At 40.6% G+C, this 21,558-nt stretch overlaps 1 protein-coding gene across 1 annotated transcript in view; it reads left to right on the top strand.

Moving 5' to 3' along the window:
• Window positions 1-10,113: 10,113 nt before the first annotated feature.
• Window positions 10,114-21,558, top strand: part of atp11b (ATPase phospholipid transporting 11B) — a 44,169-nt gene continuing 32,724 nt past the window's right edge. The window contains exons 1-6 of the mRNA XM_079267163.1: window positions 10,114-10,314; window positions 16,402-16,518; window positions 17,439-17,528; window positions 19,612-19,692; window positions 20,073-20,180; window positions 21,100-21,228. Coding sequence (XP_079123289.1) covers window positions 10,288-10,314; window positions 16,402-16,518; window positions 17,439-17,528; window positions 19,612-19,692; window positions 20,073-20,180; window positions 21,100-21,228 — 552 coding nt within the window. The 5' untranslated portion in view covers window positions 10,114-10,287. The remainder of the gene's footprint in view (window positions 10,315-16,401; window positions 16,519-17,438; window positions 17,529-19,611; window positions 19,693-20,072; window positions 20,181-21,099; window positions 21,229-21,558) is intronic.

Genomic DNA, 21,558 nt, shown 5'->3' with positions numbered 1-21,558 from the left:
ATTCATGAATGCAATACTGAGTTGTCCATAAAGTCCTCTTTCAGTTCTTAGTGACTTCTAGCAAACTGGTGATTTACTGAAGGTTGCTTCGTTAAAAGTTGAGGAACCACGCAAAGACTTTAGTCACTTGTAAATCAGTTGCTATGGATTCATTTTACAATCAAAAGCAGTTTACTTCGAGAAAAGAAAGTCATCTTAGCATCAAGCTAACAAACAAGCTAGCTGTTGAAAAACTTCCATATACCGAATTACACTAATCTAACTGTTGATGTTATTAGGACATTAAAGTGACGTTATTGGCATAACATTTTGTAATTTAAGATAAATTGTGTTGTTTTTCTTGTTCTAGTTTCTGGTCTAATTATTAAAAAGCATGTTTATCAAGTGTCAGGTCAGACATATTGCCTCTTTTACTTCTCTCTCTCTAAGCGAGTGAGCTATATTAGCACGCTAACATTAGCTTTGTCAGTGGCTACCGGGGAATGTTTAGGAACAACTAATCTCTACATGAGAACTAGTTTGTGTGGTGGGACCAGTTTAATTGTGTGATACATAGGCCTAAAAAATAATAATAATAATAACAATAGATTTTATTTATCACAACACACTAAAAATATAAAACACACAACATTAATCATACAATAAAAGCACTTCTAAAAAGATGAGATATGATTTGTGATGCATCAACCTTCATAACTGACATAATTAGTTTGAATGTATAAATAGCTGGTGCAACCAGCCAGATTCATGAGCGAGCACAAAACATCCCCTGCATGCAGTTGGATTTGACCTGGAAGTGTCAATCAGTTTGACCCTGCCACCAAATATGGTCAGGTTACTTCCCAGCATGGTAATCTATCCAGACATCACTCTGAAACATATCTGACACCAACACCTGGATTTGAGTGTGTCTTTCTGAGCCATGTTAGCCAAAAACAAAGGATTATCATTGTCCCCTAAATCTACAAAATCACAGAATCAGGATTGTGTGTGTAAACCTTCTGACCTTACAAAGCTGTGAGAGCTTTATTTATGCTTGTTTGATTTATTTATTTTCAAAATGACCAAATACTTCACTAACCAGTAGCAGCATTAGTGTTCCTTCAATCACATACATAGATTTTATGGGGGCAATTGCAGTAATATTCTCCCATTGTGCACAGACACACACAGACACACACACACAGTAGCAGTAGTAATGGTAGTATCAGGCATGACTTCAGTCAGCGCAGATAAGAGAAGTTGTGAAACGAACTGTGCAAATCTTTCCACTTCAGCTCAAACCCAGTCTCATATCAAAGCTGTTGAGCGATAGCGGCTCTCTGTCTCTCTCACACACACACACACACACACAGTTTTAGATAGGTTTGGTTAGTATGTTGGTGGTCTCTCCCCCTCTTGTCTGCCTCTCTCTTAGATTAGCCTACTGACTGACTGGTATGTACGACTCAATTCCCAGACATTACAGTCAGACTTTAACAGCACTGAGTGGCTGAAGGTTTGGTCAAAAGCACACAAAGTAAGGAGTAACATAGAGGCAACAGTGTTTGTCCAAATCACAGGGTTTTTTGAGTTCTTTCTTTTTTTGTAAGTCACAAACATCTGAATTGATTGATTCAATTCAATTTAAATTTGTGTCCACATGTTCCAACTAATTTAATGAAATGATTTATATTTTGCATCCATGTGCTTAATTTATCAGACGTATGACAGTTAAAATGTACTTTTTTGTGGTTGCTCAAACAATCCGGAAAATACATAAAACTTGAGTACAACTTTTTCAAGATAGTTTTAGTTTCATACAAATTAGCATTCTATTTACTGAACATAAAACAAATAGAAATAGTTTTAGAAAATATATTGACTATTTCTTTATGCTACCCAATAATACTGCTTTATAAAACACAGTTTATTGTCAAGTCCCTTGACGATCACAATCAGTGCCTCTGATCATAAAATATGTACTTCTGCACAAACAGGATGGATTAACTTATTCTACTTCTTTATGCACCATGAATGTAGAGGAACAACCCTTTCGAGTTCAGTGTGTGTGTGTGTGTGTGTGTGAGAGTGAGGCTGCAGGTGTGCCATATGTGTGTGTGGAGGACATTCTCTCCTGGTGCTGGAGCAGAACAAACATGGATTAGAGCCACACCATCATGCAGGTACCAACACCTCCCTGCTCATCTACACACACACACGCAGCCAGCTGCTCCGGCTTACATGATGTCAGGGCCATTAAAGTCATGTAGCTGGAGAGGGCAGACAGACAGATGAAAGGCCTGTCATTGAAACAGAACGACCTATTAGAAGGCTCATAATCACTGATGGACAGACAGGTTTACTGCCTCAGGCATGGAGGCTGCAAAGGCCGTCAGAGAGGATGTTAGATGTCGTCTCTAATACTGTAGAGTGGATTTTACACGGCATGAAAACCAAGTATTTTGCTTATTTTCTTATCATTACTCAGTTGTTAAAGCCACACGGTGGGACAGAAAATGCTGCAAGTCTCGCTGAACAGGAATGATTGATGACTCTGATGTTGGCTAAGTCCTTTACACACACACACACACACACACACACTTGTACACTGTCTTAGTTCGGATCCGTGCAATCCATTGAGAGTTCAACCAGAGGTTCTCCTGATAACATTCAAACATACGAACAGTTGCACATGCACACCTGTGACCTCAATGGCCATTGCATCACGTACACACAGGCTGTCCTCTCTTGTAACAACGACCAAATTGTTCCAAAACTGCTCCAGCACTTCTACAAACAGTCAGAGAGTCTACAGCTCTCTTTACTCTGAGAAACAGTGAAAGATCATCATAGTTCTAAGGAAAAAGGATTGCTGTCTGTCTCTGCAATATTACGAAGCAATATTTACACTCTGGAGTCTTTGCATCATTGCATGGTACCGCTGAAGGACAGTGGTGTAAAGTCAATACAATTTCAAAGTATTTTCTTTGTGCACATACTTTACTTGACTGTTTACATTTTATGCTACTGTATACTTCAACATTTCAGATGGAAATATACTTTTTACTCAACTGCATTTTCTTTTATAGTTACTTATTTCTTTGCAGAGTAAGAATGTGTCACAAAACATAAAATCTATTCATGAAAAATATATGCCTGTAACAGGTATATTCAACTACTGGTATATAAAGTAGGTTAAATCAGCTCCACCTCAACCAGATGTGACATTAAAATGCTACTTTCATATAAACATTTCATTCTTAAATGCATTTTTCGAGTAATACCTCTGTCATTAGGATTCGTAAGATTGTGAAAGGACTTTTCTTGCAATGGCGTATTTTACCTTCATTATTACTTTAGTGAAGGATCTGAGCTCTCCAACCACTGGCTGAGTAAAAACAACTCAGCGCTAAGCTAGCTGTCTGCTAAAACAATACAGATGCCACTGAGCATGTCTGAACTCATACAGACACACCAGTCGAAGCCTGCTGCCGCTCAGTCAGCCACGAGCTGGGGAGCCGAGAAACAGAGAGAGGGGGGGGGGGGGGGGGGGGCGAGGTAGAGAGAGAGATAGGATAGGGGCCCGGAAAGGCCAAGGTCAGCAGGGGCCAACATTACCACGGAAACGTCAAACACATACTCGTGCATTCACGCAGGCAGACGCATGTTTTGAGGTAAAGTGTTGCCACAGTGACTTCATACTAAACACACACACACAAGGTTACCTCATCAAGAGGAGAATGAATGTGTGGTCGACTGTAGAGGCCTCATCACAGTTAATTACACACTTCTACGTGTGCAAGTTCTCCCTTAAGCCAGCGGTGTCTCCCCTCACACTGTTTGTATGCACTGCGTCAAAGTCCTTTTTATTCAGTATACTTTTGAACAGCATTTCATCTCCACCCTCCCGAGCCAAACGTCTTAGTAAAAGTGTGTTTGTGTCTGTCAGAATGATGGAGGGGCGAGCGTTGGCATTTTCAAGCAGTTGCTTGTCCTGGCTGAAATGAAGCACATCAGAAAAGCAGAATAGCAAAGACAGCCCCTTCCCACACACACACACACACACACACACACACACACACACACACACACACACACACACACACACACACACACCATCTTACTCAGGTAGGAAACTTGTCACATGAGATACAGAGCAGTTTACATGCTCAGAGGCTGGCTGTACTGCAGCAGCTTCTGCTGCACCAAAAACCACGAGTCATCTCTGAATTTCAGTAACTGTTCGGTGAACAACAAATTGCATCATTGAGAAATGTGTTACAATGGAATAAACCTTAAGATCATGAGCTGAGAGAAGAATATGTTGTGAAATTACACCAGACTTATCAGATGTAGACTACTGAATATGAGTGGCTTGCAACAAAAAAAGTAACATCCCAAGTTATAAAGAGCCTCCTATTTGATACAGAGAGTATCACACGTTGGTGTTATACCAGGGAGCGAATAATCTAAAACAGCAAACGTCTTCTCCCTACAAACAGTGCTGCATCCAGAGAGAGCTGGACGAAGAGTGGGCAGTTTAGTCATCTAACAGTACATGAGCGATATATGTATAACAACATTTGGAAGTCTTCTGCCTCTTCTCAGTGAAAGGAAAAACCCTCTGCACTGTACGTGGATTATTCATACAGATTCGGGTTCATTCACCGGTGATCCATTTGATATTCACACTGGCAGACGATTTGTCATCCATGACCAGGTCCAGGGAAGTGGATGAAGAGTTGCCTTCCTTTTGTCTCTCCGGGTCACAGACTAAAGAGGTCAGGGTGTTAGGTGAAGGATTAGCAGCTCCTTAGGAAACCCAATACCACCCACCTGGCAACACACACACTCTCTCTCTCTCTCTTGCTCTCTCACACACACACACAAACACACACAAATACCAAGACAGTGAAGAACACACACATAGACAAAGTAGTAAAGCTGCAGTGATTTACCAAGTTGTGACCAACTGCCTCCAAGAATCGTATGTAAGTTGGAGTCACACACACACACACACACATACACACGCACATGCATTAGATATACGCACATGCACATCTTAAAAAGCATTCGAGTTTTGCAAACTTAATGTTGTGCTCTTAATGTCTTGTGTGTTGCATTTTACAAATTGCATTACTGTAAATTGCACCTCATAGTTGTAACACCTCAGTTTGTCCTTAAGAGGGAGACTCACACCACATTTCACATCTCCGACACAGCTTTTACTTTGGTCGAATCAATTTGCAATTATTGTTATTAATACAATGTCAAGGCTTCCCTTTTACAATTCCCAGAATTCCCATTTCTGCCTTTCTTGAAGTCCAGTGTTACACAAAACCATTTCATTTGTATGCTTTAAATGCTTGGACTAATTTTGAAAGGGGTGTTTTATTTATTCATATTTTGGAGACTAATGGTCAGTTTGTATTGATTCACCCGTCCAAAATCCAATCCATTCAATTTCTATTTCCCTAAGAGGCAGGGCGGCCAATTCAGCCAGGCTCCCCGGAGCCTCATAGAGAGACAGATGGTCATACTAATGCAGCAAGACAGACACTAATATACACACATACAAAGTGGAAGCCGATGCCTGAGCAAGCAACCGTTACATAGTGGGTCTCGGCAGAGAGGGAGAACTTGTCCTAAGCCTATTAGTACTGTTGGAGATACTTGGTGGTAATGATTGAAAGCCACTTAGTGCTGGTGTATTTACCAAGAGGATCAGCCACAGCATGGTTAAACAGGCCTGGATTAACTCAGTCCAATACTGAGTCGTACAATTGACAACCATATAGCAAAATTGCACCAGAGGAATGGAGTGTTTTCTTCCTCTTCCTCTACAACTGTCAAAAGTTGCAGTTCTACATTTAATAATTCATCAATAATATCTTGTTGGCCGTAAGTCAGAGTTCCTCTTGCATCAAAACATAAACTGTATGAGCAGGTTTGGAAGTTTAGATGCTAAATTGTAAAGATGCAGAGATTTTGCCACAGCTTAGAGATCTGTAAATTGATGTTAACCAACGTTTTATTAATTTAGAAAAAGTAAGTCTGATTCAGTGAGCAATACATCTGTATAATATGTATGCATGAGCCTAGATATTATGTGGAATTTTTGGCAATATCCTGATATGTGCTGAAGAACGAGTTGTATTGCAGGTTTCACACTCTGCATTATGATTAAATTCCACACAGTTCTGAACTTATTTGATTTCTGTAGATGAATTAAATTAATAATTGATGCTTCTGTTGGATCATCATCAACAAGCAGTGGGGGGAAGTAACTAAGTAGAGTACTGCAAGTTCTGCACAAATGTGAGCCACTAGTAGTTGACTTGAGACTTTTTATTTCTCTATACATCAACTACACTACATTTCAGGGGGAAATGATAACATAGTAAAGTGCACTACATGTTAATCCATTAGTAACAATACTCAAATGATATAATATTGAAATATATAAATGACAGGAGGGTGTGTATCCTTCATAATTACTACTTTTACCTTTGATATTACCTACTTTTACTCAAGTAAAACTCTAAAAGCAGCACTTACTTTCAATGGAGTATTTTTACACTGTGGTGTTGATATCTGAATACTTCTTTCTCGACAGTACACAAGATGTGTTTTTTGCGTGGAAATACTGTTGCATGCTCTAAAAGCTCACGTAGGTTCCCCAAAATACAATGACATTGATTAAACCAAGATAGGTACACATTCATCATCATGCAAAATGTTACATCTTACACATGCAGGATTTCTCCTCGTATCTGTGCGGTGTGGTGAATAATTCCAACCTGTTGGGCTACAGCATTTAATATGACAAGCATTTAATATGACAAGCACTTGTAGGATTGCAGTGTAACGGAAATTAAATTCAATACAGAGCTGGGACGGCAGCCAGACGTTATCTGGTGCCTTGCCATCCATTACAATGACAGACATCAAGGGCATTATGGATCACTGGCCAGCAGTCTACCGTCTGAGGTACAAAGATATGCATTCAAGAAACCAGTCACTTCTTCAGTGTGACTCACTCAGACACCAAGTTCATGTGAGTTCAGTTGGAGTGAGTTTTTTCTTATATACTGTATATAATACACACACCTTTACATTTTTATAAATGGATACTAATTCATAAATAGCTTAGCATGAATAAATGGAAACATGCATACATAGTTTTAGATAGTTATTAAACAGTTGAGTCTCTACAATACAGACTTGGTAGGTTATAGAATAATATTTTCTCTGGTATGTCAGTAGTTTGTTTCTCTCTCTATTTTTCTCCACTGATTCAGGTGTCATTATAGCTTGTAAAAAGGTAAGTAGTTCGTCTGATCTTCTTCGTCGCTTTGTCGATTTTCAAAGTGTATGTCCTGTATCGTGATTTTGTGATTATTTGGCTAAAGATGTCTCTATTAAGAGACAGTCACTAAGTTTTATGCAAGACTATGCAATAAAGAGTTGCCGACACTGCTAAAACCCGGATACATCAAAAGGCCACACAGCATTAACAATCCTGATATCTATCAAAAGCTTACATTGTTTTGAAATCTTTTCAAATATCAGTTGGAAATGTCAGTACAATACAAAAACAATATAGCAGTAAGTTGCCACTTTATAATATGTCAAATGGTCAATTTGACATTCAGCCTAACTCTGTTTGCATTTTGTTTAAGGTCCACTGATTCCTGATCAGCGCTGGATGGTTAGCATTGAGGGCCACGTGGTGTGCGAAGGAACATCGTTTGTGTTGGGGCTTGCTGTTGTCTTCACATGCTACTACAACTTCAACCTCCAATATCAGAATCAGGCTGCCTGCACACTTGAATTACTACAGAGGTAAGTTTAGATCCCATATCGAGTCATTAGTTTCAGGTGTTCCGGCCTTACAGCTCTCCTTGAATTTATCTTTGTGTGATAGATATAGTATCTTTAGGATGCAAGCTTGAAAGCTCTTTAAAGGATAGGTACTTCGATTAGAGAACAGAGCACAGAAAGTTCATTCCAAAAGGAAATTTATCTTCGCTTGGGTGTGTATATATGTGGTTCTAAAATTAACAGAAGAAGCACACATTCAACTTAAGCAGTTATCCTATTTTTTTTGGGGCTAGAGACCCCTTGCAGGGGAGAAAAATAGCGAAAGAACCCCTCATTATGGTAACACCGGTTAAGCTTATGCTTACGAGCATTTGTACTCTTAGATGCCATTGGAACTATTTGTATTCTAATGCTTTTCAATCTAAATGCTTCAGATAATGTATCAAATTAATACAGCAAGCTGCTGTATTATTTTTATACAGTATATATACTGTACATTTTACAGTAGCTTACAGGTGAAACTGCTGCCAGTAATTTACTGTAATTTTACAGTGAAAGGTTTTACAGTGCAGATGTGGTGCAGCCAGTGCTGCACTCTGCTGACTCAGAGAGTGGCCTAAAGCGATCTTAATCCTGGAGATAAATGCATGTTGGCTTTCATGATGGAGAGGCCAGAAGGAGTCACACAAGCACCTTAAGGAACTAACGTGAATATTGGGAATGATGCAAACACATTTGTATGTTTCACTTTTTCATTCAGGAAGCCAGAAAGAGAGAGACACACTTTACTGAGAGGCAGCTACAGTGGATCATTATCATCTGCTTCATTTGCCATTGATCACTTCAACATCACTGTTATTAATCATGTACAGCATATTGAATCAATTTAGAAAGCACACTGTGCCATATACTTATTTAGATATTCAAAAGTCTGAGCATTTCTCTTCCTCCCGGTGCGGTATCACTTATTGTCTCCACATTAGTGACCGATTGAGATGTACTGCAGACGTTACTCAGAGGTGGGAGGGGACAGGAATGGATTCATCGCTGGGAGAGAGCCACTAATACAAGGATGACCTCACTTTATGTGAGATGCTTTACACGAGGAATGCTGGGCCAACAGGGGGACTGGATAGCATCGCTGAGAGGTTTAGAAGGAAAGGACAAAAGGCAAACGCATGCTTTATCCACCTAAAAGATTCCCTTTGTAGAAGTAGCATTTATTTCGTGTTTTACGTGGTTATTTTATTCATTTTTCTTTCTGAAAAGGAGCCACAAAATCAATCAAAGCAAGGGACAATGATTTTAATGTGAAGTTGTTCAGCTCATGTTCAGACTTGCTGCAGGGGATGAGAAACAAATTCCCTCTGGCTTAAGATATATAAAACACATTTTGAGCAAGCAAATCCACTGGAAGTCACTCGGTTGGCTTTGTGTCAAAGAGTATTCAACTATTTAAAAAGTGCCTAGTAAGCAATCTAGATATGACTCAGAGCCCTGCATTTGGTGTATAAAGCAGTTTGCATTGCAGTGAACACTGCAATATAATAGCGACACAGCAATATATAAAGTAATTCTACAGTATATGTGATGTATGCGAAGAGACATTCAGCACAGTATAAAGAAGACAGACAAAGTGTACTTACAGCACTTGTCTGATGTGCTCCACAAGTATTTCTCATCTTTAAATGTTGTACTCATTATAGGTTTTAATGGTCCTGCCGCTCTTCAGATGTTGTTTTGACCGTGTTGACTTCCTGGAAGACTCAGAGCAAGAATGAGCTTCTTCGTCTCCATCAGCAAAATTATTAGGAATAGCATTGATTCAAATGATGACTACATTTGAACACAGAGCCCCTGAGGTGTTACTGATGACATTATTAATGATGATCCCTGTTTTATTCAAGTGTGCCAGTAAGTCATGGCAGTGTGCAGGAAGCCAGGAACACACATTTACACGTTTTAAAAAACATAATTATACTGACATTACCACAAACCAATTGCAATACAGTGAAACTATGGCTTTTAGGCATATGTAGGCTCCGTATTCAAAATATACAAAATGTTGTTGTGTACAGTAGCCTATCTATCTATCTGTCTCTCTACAGACAGGCAGGGGGCGTTGAGAGGCCGCTATAGTGAGCAGCCAGTGTGTCTGCACAGAGTTGTGTGCTGGCAGGAGGAAACTGATCGTGGCACAACAGAGATGTAGTGTAGAGCTCATTGGGACTCCGTGGTGGCCAGCCGTCTGTCACTTTTACCGGGGATCATTTGTCTGACATTACCGAGGAATGGGAAGGACCGGGGTCTATTTTTGTTGCACAGTTAACGTTACACTGCATGGATGTGTCGCGTAATGCGACCGAGGAGAGCTGCTTCTGAAGGGAGATATTTATGTTTCGGGACGGTTTTGTTGGAGTAGCTAGTTGCTAGCGCTGGGCTAGCGACTGTGCAGACTACTTCGTACCGTATTTGTTAAGGATGCTCCGGTGGATACGACAGCAGCTGGTAAACCCACTCTCCTGACGATATATATATTTTTTTCTCGCTGGCACCCGTTAGCTCACAACATTAGTCGCATAAACCAGTTTTCGCTCAGGGAAAGCGGTGTAAACTTTACTTGGATAACATTTGATAAGCTAGCCTAGCCAATTAACGGTTGACGGTGTGTCCAAAACATTGTTGTGCGCCTTTGCAGCGATGACAGTCAGGTAGGTAACGCTAACGTTAGCTACCCTCACAGTTAGCCACCGACAACGGGTTAAGCCATCTCAGCTAGATAAAACATTACTAACAAACAGACCGGGTTGATCTTACATTTGAGTTGTGAGTTGATGTTTGCTTGCAGTTTAACCACATATGAATCGTGTCTAAGAGTTAACGCTAGCTAGGTGGCTAACCACGTAAAACTTGGCAAAGTTAAACAGCGTCGCTAACTCCACAACTAACATTTATTACCAAACACCGCTCTTAGCTCAGCTCATATACTGACTTATTTATTTGTGCCGAGAGAGCCAACAAACTCACTTTAACAGCTGCTTATATTAGTTTCAACTCACGAACTCGATAACTCTTTTTTTGATTAACTTTCATAAATCCTTTGGATATGCCTTTTAAATAATACATCGTAATGCACCGGCTAAAAGTGACCGTTAACCGGTTTTGAATGATCTGAAATGAGAGCGTCCTGTATTTGCTGTAATCACCTGTTGTTTGCCTACAAACATGGCTGTGTGGTGACGCCTTGATAGAAAGCACAAGTAGAGCAGTTATGCGACACAGTAGACGCACCGAGTTATGAATTATGCCACAGGAATGGATGATTTGTTTTCCAACCATGCTGCAATGACTTAATGGAAAATAACCTGCATTGACGTTCCGTATAGATGAGTTGTGTGACTGGTAGTTGGGTGCGTGCAGCATGTGAGAGGGACCATCCCATGTGAATGAATGAATGACGTAATGCATGTTGTAAGATTAGTCACACATTGGTCAAACAGCCAGTAAGTTTAATCAATGTTGAGGTGTTTCTGAGTCCTTGACTACACCTTTGGACTTTGAGTTGGGGTGAAGGGACTATTGGTCAGCTGCAAGTTTGTCAATCTGTTAAAAAATAAGTTTTCTTTCCGCTTTTAGAAGTTAACTTTGGTCTTTTATTAAAGAGCACCACAGAGAGTTGGACTCCATACATACAGTAGCCTCCTGCTAATTTGAGATGGCCCCGTTCATTTGACCCATCCCTTATAGTTGACCAGTTAATTAAAAGGCTAATTAATATGCAACTGGCCTAATGAAGAAGTGTGAGGGGGGGTATTTGTCTGACCCTTTATTTCAGCTGATTTTTATTCTCACATCTACTCCTGTCAGTTTCTTTCTGGTGACAGTGGTCCACATTTAGGAGAAAGATTCTGACAGACTTTAATTGTCAGTCGTCTTCTACCACATCATGCTAATAATGCATTATAATTACAGCGCAAGCAACGGCAACTGTGAAAACCCTTTCACATCCTGTTCTGCAAGGTTGACGTGGAAACGTTTAGTTGTCTCCAGTATGGGGAATCCTCAATCAAAGCTTTATTTCCACAGCAACATGTTGCATGTTCTCTGACAGCATTGCATATCCTATGAAACATACGAAGATGTAGAAAGAAGCCTAGAGACATATGAAACTAATTGAGTATAAAAGTTACATCAAGTTACATGCAGAGCATGCTTGGAAAAATTATCTCTGCTAATATATAGTTTTATAAGAAAGACGCTTAATGTGCAACTAAATGTAACTGTGCAGCGAGATAATATAACCTCACAGTGTCCTGATTTCTGCTTCCTTGTTCTTTTTGAGGAAAATGAGCGTGTCGATATGGTCGGGTGTACAACATCGGGGGACAACATTTCAAAACAAGTCAGATTTCAACTGCGCAGTGTTTACAAGAAAGCCAAATAGAAACAGTTTCTACTCTGGTAGTGTTATTTATTTCTTTATTGTTGGAATGCTGTTGGACTATAACTTTTGCTGTTGCTACTATTACTGCTACTACTGCTACCATCAATATTATTACTACCACTACTGCTATTACTACTACTATTACTTATACGACAACTGCTACTACTACTACTGCTATTCATGCTACTAAAAGTAGTAATACTACTACAGCTACTACGACTGCTACTAGTACTACTACTACTGCTACATCTTCTACTGCCATTACTATTACTACTACTACTACTACTGTGATATTAAATACTACGACCAATACTACAGCTGTTACTATGACTACTGATACTACGTCGTCTACTACTTCTTCTAATTACTAATACTTCTACTTCTAATAATACTTCTACTATGACTACAAATATCACTACTACTAGTACTTATTCAAATGCTACTAATACTTCTACGAATAATACTTATACTAAAACTTATACTACTGCAAATATCACCACTGATGAATTTTTTTAAGCCACAGAAACTGTTCAAATATCAAAATGTTCAGCTCTTTCAGGAGAGGTGTGATATGACTTTTCATATTTGTAATCTTTAAACTCTTTGAATTATTAAGGTTTTTGCAATTTGTTTTTGAATTGGATATCTATTTTCAGCAATGTTTTTGTGATTAATTTCAGTTTTCAGCATTCCAACGCATTTTCAGCAGGAAATGCTTTTTCTAGTTTTCATTGATATACTGCCACAAAAAAAATGTTATTCTCTTTCAGGTAATGGAAAATGTGGACACTCCAACTTTGACAGTTCAGTTGGACAATAAGTGATACTTTCACCTCGCTGGTGTACTTAATGAAATGGTTAAGTGTTGTATATGTGCCAGTCATACCCATCTGTCAGCCAAGTATGACTCAGCTCTGTGCAACTGTTCAGACGATAATAACTTCAAACAAAAATGATTTCAACATTGAGAGCTGTTGGTTTCCGTAGTGCAGCAGCGGTGTATAAAGCCTTCAGTGCAAGATCTGAATCAAGTGCATGAGTGCTGTTTATCCTTTATTTTAGTTATTCGATTTTGTTTTCCTCCTCAAGTTGACCTCGTGAAGCTAAAATGCAGCATGGCCCTCTTTACGTGTAACATGTGATTGTGTTGTTTTTAGAATTATGTACAGGTAAGCCACATTTGCTTGAAGTAACAGATATATTGTGAACCATTGTTGTCATTTTAAACATGCTGCCTCAGGAGGAGCATGAAGCTCAGGGAGTTGATAGGCCATAACAAAGTAAATGGTCTTACTTAAATCCGGATTTGTAAATATTCATGGCATTTCCCATCTAATAAAAGGAGACGTTTAACGCCTCGGTCTTAAAGATAGTCGCGGTGTGAGATTGCTGTACACAGTATGTCACATGATACTGTTGTGACGGACAGATGGATGCCATTTGACCGTTTCGAGCGTTTCTGAAGTGTGTGTATATTCTCACAACAGGCCGTCCTTGATTGAACAACACTTTCTCTCATTCTGTTTGCGCTTGCAGATCTCTTTGTGTAGATTCTTCAGCGTGCATTTGAAATGTATCCGCATCAGACATTAGCCTGTCATATCACCTTAAGTTAACTATGCACATCTGTGCTTGTGGTGATCGGGACCAGAGACAAAGTAGCAGAGGGGACACCAGCCAATAGAAACATGTTCTCTTATCAGCCAAACTCTGGTTTTGATCCATAGATCGATAAACTTCGACTGGATGTAATCAGTCTTCTGTATGTCACCGGCTAGTTCAACAAGAAGCAGCAGAAACTCACAGTGGGGTCTGTTCAGTGTGGAAACAGCTACTATATTCAAGCTGCACTGCACTGCGCTCGGAGCCATTGGGTACGGTACTTCCCTAAATTTCACAAGGTCACATCTTTGTTGCAGTTACACATGGCTGATTGTATGTAGTGAGCAAGTTACTGTTGGCAAGGATGTTAATTATTAAGCAACTTAACTGATAGTTGATTGATGTGGTGGTGAGCTAGAATCTTCTCAGACTGAGAATGAGACATTTCCCCTCTGAGACACCATCAAGGCTCCTTACAGTAAACTTGTTTAAGTGATGTTTTCTGTAAAGTACAAAATTGCCCTAATCTGTGTGTTGGGGATGTAATAGCGTGTTGATTAACGCCAGTGACTCAACAACTGGTTGGTATACATTGCTTTTAAAATCCTGTGTTACTTAAGGTCTGTTTGAATGTAACCAGTGTTAACAAACACGCATTGCTCTGTTTCCTGCTGCAGTAGTGAATACAGCGCTGCAGCTGTGTGATCGTGATGCAGGATGTTGCTTTAAAGGAGCAATATATACGACGTTCAGAGCATTGACATAGCTTTAATCCAGCAGCAGACGACTGTGTGAAGATATAGTGGAGTAATGTGATACCTGGAGTAATATCTTACCAAGAGAATGAAGTGTGTGTGTGTGTGTGTGTGTGTGTGTGTGTGTGTGTGTGTGTGTGTGTGTGTGTGTGTGTGTGTGTGTGTGTGTGTGTGTGTGTGTGTGTGTGTGTGTGTGTGTGTGTGTGTGTGTGTGTGTGTGTGTGTGTGTGTGTGTGTGTGTGTGTGTGTGTGTGTGTGTGTGTTGTTATCATCAGAGCCTCTCCTCGCCTTGTTGACATAGCCGGGCCGGCCACACTTGTTGTTAGCTACGAGCCGCCGGCTCAGGCGTCGACGTGTTCAGAGCCATTGAGAGGCAGCTGATGTGCTCCCAATCTCGTATGACGCAACTTTAAAAGTGTTTTCATGATTTGGTCTACGTGCTCAGTTGACCTTTCCTCTGGAGTATATTTACAAAAATACAAATATAGACCTGTGTTTTTTTTATTGAAGAATAATGAAGCTCCAATATTTACTCCCAACAGCTCCCAAATATCACTAAGAGGAAAAGACGAGACTTTCTTGCTGTTGCTATTTTGATAAATCCTTCATTGACCTTAAGTATTAGTGTTAGTTGTGGTGCATTTCTTTAATGATGGAGAGCTTCAGAAAGGCAGTAATAGTTAAACATGTCTCCATGAACGGAGGTGAGTCTTTTTGGGAGTGACGTGGCCCGGATACATTCCTGTGTGCGTGCGTGTGTGTGTGTGTGTGTTGGACCGACGTCATAGAACATTTGCAATTGATTGTAAGCACTTGCTTTAACCTTCTTAGAACAGCAGTCAGGTCAACACACAGGACCAGAAAATACTGTGAGGACGAAGCAAGAAGGCGATGTGGAAAGTGCGTCTCTTTAGTTTTACATCAGCTGATCGTATTATATATATTTTTGCATTTTTGACATTTAGAAACCAACGTGGCTTAACTAAGCTGATATAATCGCATCTGATTTCCATTTGAATTTTAAAGATCTATCCAGTGTTTTCATTAAATTCATAGTCGCGGTTCCTCTTAATGCAACCTTCCAGCTAAATAACCACAGCTCATCGCCCAAATGTGACCGAGTTACTGTGGTTACGGGTGAGAGAGCGTCACAAAGCTGGTGACCTCACTGTGACGAATGTTGTGTTGTGCCAGATATTGTGATCCACACATGTCGTGCTCTTACCCTTTCTTATTGTGCATGTATATCATGTTTTGGAGCAGGCTAATGTTTCTGATATACTTTGTCTTGCATTCATAAACACATATTTAAGCTTTGTCTACGAGCCTAATTGTAAAATCTGTCGAGTCCCAAACTCACCTCTGCTGCGCCAGACAAAATAATTGCCCTTAAAAACTACGCAGGAACTTAAACCTCGTGGAAGAGATGGAGCTTCAGAAAGTTGCCCCAGGTAGATTGTAGTGTGGTGTGTAGACTTTCAGGGGTTAGTTGCTTCTGCTTAATTCCAATGATATCGAATAACTCGCTTTAAAGTCAGGTCATGATGTTGCATTCCCTTTGTACCGCTAGCCAACTCTACATTTCGGTGAATTGTGAATTTATCGTTTTGCCTGTAAACGCAGTCGCATTGCACAACTTGTTAAGATAGCTTTCATATAAGCTGAAGTTGTTTGTATCACTATGCCTACTATATAAAGAGTTGTTATGTAAGTAACCTGTTTTACCTCCTTTTTCCTCATTTTCCATTGGTCCCTCTTCCCTGCCTCACCCCTCTCTCTCCTCCCCTCCCTCAGGGCTTTGACCCCCCTCATCAGAGCGACACCAGGACGGTCTATGTGGCCAATCGTTTCCCCCAGCATGGCCACTACGTACCGCAGCGCTTTGCTGACAACAGAATCATCTCCTCCAAGGTACCAACATGTCGTTGGAGCCAGTGTTGGTATTTTACTTGAGATGCTTTATGTATCGACAATAATCTGGAGTCCTGGCGTGGTGGGAGAAAGATAAGGCGTTAAGCATGATTTATTTTGGATAACGGGATCAACTCGGATAAAAAACCGGTTTGTGTTGGTTCGAGGATTAGAAGGTCAGTTGGGAGATTGACTGGACAAGAGGATAACAGAGATCATGCTGGGGTGGTTAAGTCGTTGATTGAATAAATAACATTAGGGTCAAGTCACCTAGGTTGGATTTGATTGATTCTACGTCGTGCATTTTTAAGAGACTGAAACACCTCAAAGGTTATTCTTGGTGGAGCTGTAAAAGTCCATTGTCTAAAGGGAAAACCTAAAGTGATTAGTGGTCTATTGTCAGCCATGCAGTGACAGGATTACTACAACAATGTGACAAACCGTTAAACTTAATATCCTTCAACAACTAATCCGTGATATTCAGGTTCTTAAAATGTGCCTTTTTAAAATCTAGTCAGAAATAGGCTAGTTTTACCTGCCTTCTGCATAAATGTTTGTTTTTTATTTTACTTGTGCTTAAATGCATTTCCATCTGGCTTTCATGCAGGATTAAAATACAGTCGGGGTGTAAAGGTACACACATTAAAGTTTTGTTCATACTTAGGAGTCACAGTTTGGCCAGTCAACCCATTAATTATACTGTTCATAAACATTTTTAAATAACTCGTGTGCTTTCAATCGATCCCCTTTGTTTTGGAGAATAAATCACCACGTAGACTAAATTGCGGTCCAAATTTGCGGGCTCATCGGCATCTTGGCGATAGCCTAAAACTACATCCCTAGTCTCAAATATGGCTTTATGAAACCCACAGATACCATGCTTAAGTAGCCTTTACCCTAAATTTTGTTTTCTCTTTCAGTACACAATTTGGAATTTTGTCCCGAAGAATCTGTTTGAGCAGTTCAGAAGGATCGCCAACTTCTACTTTCTCATTATCTTCCTTGTACAGGTAATAACGCGCACAAATGCACACACTCCATTTTTTTTTTTTTTTTTTTTTCAGGTATATGTTGGCCTCTCATATGGTGACGAGTCAAGTGTGACCTCAGTCTTCCTGCCCTGAATTCGTGTGTGTGTGTGTGTGTGTGTGTGTGTGTGTGTGAGTGTGTGTGTGTGTGTGTGAGTGTGTGAGTGTGTGAGTGTGTGAGTGTGTGAGTGTGTGAGTGTGTGAGTGTGTGAGTGTGTGAGTGTGAGAGTGTGAGAGTGTGAGAGTGTGAGAGTGTGAGAGTGTGAGAGTGTGAGAGTGTGAGAGTGTGAGAGTGTGAGAGTGTGAGAGTGTGAGAGTGTGAGAGTGTGAGAGTGTGAGAGTGTGAGAGTGTGAGAGTGTGAGAGTGTGAGAGTGTGAGAGTGTGAGAGTGTGAGAGTGTGAGAGTGTGAGAGTGTGAGAGTGTGAGAGTGTGAGAGTGTGAGAGTGTGAGAGTGTGAGAGTGTGAGAGTGTGAGAGTGTGAGAGTGTGAGAGTGTGAGAGTGTGAGAGTGTGAGAGTGTGAGAGTGTGAGAGTGTGAGAGTGTGAGAGTGTGAGAGTGTGAGAGTGTGAGAGTGTGAGAGTGTGAGAGTGTGAGAGTGTGAGAGTGTGAGAGTGTGAGAGTGTGAGAGTGTGAGAGTGTGAGAGTGTGAGAGTGTGAGAGTGTGAGAGTGTGAGAGTGTGAGAGAGTGACTGACTGACTGACTGACTGACTGACTGACTGACTGACTGACTGACTGACTGACTGACTGACTGACTGACTGACTGACTGACTGACTGACTGACTGACTGACTGACTGACTGACTGACTGACTGACTGACTGACTGACTGACTGACTGACTGACTGACTGACTGACTGACTGACTGACTGACTTCTCTGGACCCGTAGCGAGACAAGTCTGCTTCTGTATTAAGACATCACACCCACACGTTCAGTTGTATGTGTGTCTCCTCAGCGATCCCGAGCCGTTGGGCCTTCGCTCCGCATCAGTCAGCCTGTGCTGAAGGAGGATTTGGCTTTCAAATTTTTCAGCCTCTTCCTGATTTATTTGGGCCTGTGTAGTGAGGCCTGAGTAATCGACTTCACTCTGTCTAAAAAACTCTCTTTTCAACCACTCGACTTGTCAGTGGAGCTGAAGTCAGCTTAGCCACTGACTGAAGGGCCTCTTTTCATCCTGACATTGTGACCATGATGTTTTATTTAATGGACAGTTTGACCCGTTTTAAAAGGCCTTAGATGGATTCCTGTTGTGAACTGTTGTCTCCCTTATCAAACCAAGTAAAGTCTTGGACTCGTTATAGTTTATGTAAATTCTTAGAGCTTCTTAGAGTTCGATGTTTGTTGCATGAGGTGTTAATAGAAGTGATTTCTTTCAAGAAAACACATTGTGTGAAAGTTTCCATTTGCCACGCCTCCTGCAGTCGTTGCTAACTAACTCCTCTTGTGTTCTTTTAACCTGCTGGGATGGAGGATTTCAGCAGAATTTGACGGAGTAGTTACCCTTTAAGAGACATGGTTTCACTTGTCTAGTTACTAAACAATACGTCTTACGACTGTGGCTCATATTCTCTGTCAACTATCAGGACGTAGATGCAGATGTTGCCAGTGACTACACTCTTGTTGTAAGGTTAAGCAAGAAAAGGTTCAAATGTAATCCAGTAAGTAATAAATAAGAGGACGTCTCACTTTGCTTCCATGTTCTCTGTTCCATGTTCTTCACTAAACTATTATAAGCTAATCTGCAAAAAATGTTTTCTGCAGGGTGTTTTAAACATTTGCAGAGAAGGATGCTTTTATTTCTGTCTCGCTGAAGTATGTTGCTGCTTTTGAAGGTGTGTGTGTGTGTACGTGTACTGTACTGACCGTTAAGCTTTGGAGGAAGTTGTAGGGATTTCCTGTGTGACATATCAGCCACTACTTCTCTCTGTTGTCTTTCTACTTCGCTTGTTTTCTCTCTACCAGGACACACACACTGTTACGGGGTCTCTGGTACCATTTGTTTCCCCCACTGCACTTCCAGTTTATTAAAATCTCTTCATAACCCGCCCGTATCTTTATCTTTCCAGTTAATGATAGACACCCCAACTTCCCCAGTCACCAGCGGCCTGCCTCTCTTCTTTGTGATCACAGTTACCGCCATAAAACAGGTGAGAACACGAGCACATGATCGCTTCCTCTTTGTGGGGCTGGAAATAGGGAACCTACGTGCATGCAGTATCATTAAAGGTAGATTAATCGTAGTCAACATCTGATGTTGTTTCAACTTAGTTGAGTCTTCAGTTGAATACAAAGTGATAAAGACAACTTTAACCATTCCTGTCATTTTCTTCAGTCACAGTGTCAAATGTATGAAAATCTGATTCAGGTGCTGTATTTACAAACCAGTAAAGAACTTTGATATAAAAAAAAAGATGTGTTTTGAATAACTAATCAGTTGATCAGTGACTAGTTGTGTCTTCACCGCTGTTCACCAGCAATGCTCTTCAGTTGCTGTATGTCATCGATGGCTGAACACATTTCTCCTCAGGGCTACGAGGATTGGCTGAGACACAAAGCAGACAACGAGGTGAACGGGGCTCCGGTGTTTGTGGTTCGCAGCGGAAGTCTCGTACAGACGAAATCCAAGAACATCCGGGTAAGAAAACTACACCCTAGATATAAGCTTTACTCTTTGTTTAAGAACATTACCTCGACCAAAGCGAAGCATGATGTTTGTTATTGGGGGGGGGGGGGGGGGGACGGACTTAAAAGTGCCTAAAAATAGCTTGTTCACAGCCAACAGCCACACATACAAACATCTATCAAATTTTTCTGAATAAGAACCTGCACACAGTGCTGGTGCCTGTGTTGAGCACCGGGAGCAACGTTTTCATGCAAACAATAGTATGACTGGTGTGCGATCTGCATGCCAAATTAATCAGAGCACACAGAGCCAATTTACCATGTGACTTGCTGACGATCAATGCAGAATTTAAAAGGATATTCGCTCACTCCACAAAAGACACACTGGGGCTCATCACTTCCAGCAAACCTCACGGAGAACAGCGAGGGCAAAACAGCATCACTGATCTGTTTTCACCCAAATATTCTCTTGTCTAGCTCAGCTTAAAACACTAAATCTGTTAGCACGCTGTTCACTACCACGCCTGTTTGTAACCGGCTTGGTGGCAATGTTGTCTTCACGTCACCGGTCTCTGCTCCCTGTGTATGTGTAGAGGCTGAGCCCAGCACTCAATGAAACACAAGAGCAGAGGATGTCATATATCGGGGGAAGATTTGCAGCAGCGCTCATAATTCTGCAACTGTGCTGCTCACGTTAGTTTGGACTTGCCATGGCTAACTCCAACTTGCTTCTTAAATAACAGTGACATGTCGGAAACTAAAAGGGAATCATTGATCATTTACATTTTCTACAGTTATTTTCTTAACAGTTAGTTGACAAACTTTGAATTGAATATAACACCCTTGCCAAAAAAATGTATTTAACATGTAACAAAACATTTAAAAAGTCAATGAAGGCATACAACCTAACCAGTATTGGCCTGTGCGTCCAGGTGGGGGACATCGTTCGCGTGGCTAAAGATGAGACGTTCCCAGCTGACCTGGCGTTGCTGTCGTCGGATCGTGCGGATGGCACCTGTCACGTCACCACAGCCAGCCTTGATGGAGAAACCAACCTTAAGGTCTGTATATCAGAATCCGGTCTATTGCCAAGAAGAAGTCAAGCTTTGGGTTATTGGTGCATAGACAAGAAGCAGGGATATAGAACAGTACAAATCACAATAAGAATGTTAGAAAAATACTATTTAAAAAATGTAGGATTTAAAAATATGTACAATGTAACTGTGGAAAAGGAAAGAACAAGGCAGGGATGTGCAAAAAAAACATGTTCTTCAAAGATGTGTGAGAATTTCTGTGGTGGGAAAACATTTAACTGTTATTACTTTTTCTGGTGCAAACAACCATGGAGTGTAAACAAACAAAAGTTACATTCAGTTTACATTTTTGTCCTT

The sequence above is a fragment of the Melanostigma gelatinosum genome (genome assembly GCF_949748355.1).
Source record: "Melanostigma gelatinosum genome assembly, chromosome: 4".
NCBI classification, from domain to species: domain Eukaryota; kingdom Metazoa; phylum Chordata; class Actinopteri; order Perciformes; family Zoarcidae; genus Melanostigma; species Melanostigma gelatinosum.
Note: the sequence above shows the minus strand (reverse complement) of the source record. Positions and strands in the feature narration are given on the sequence as shown.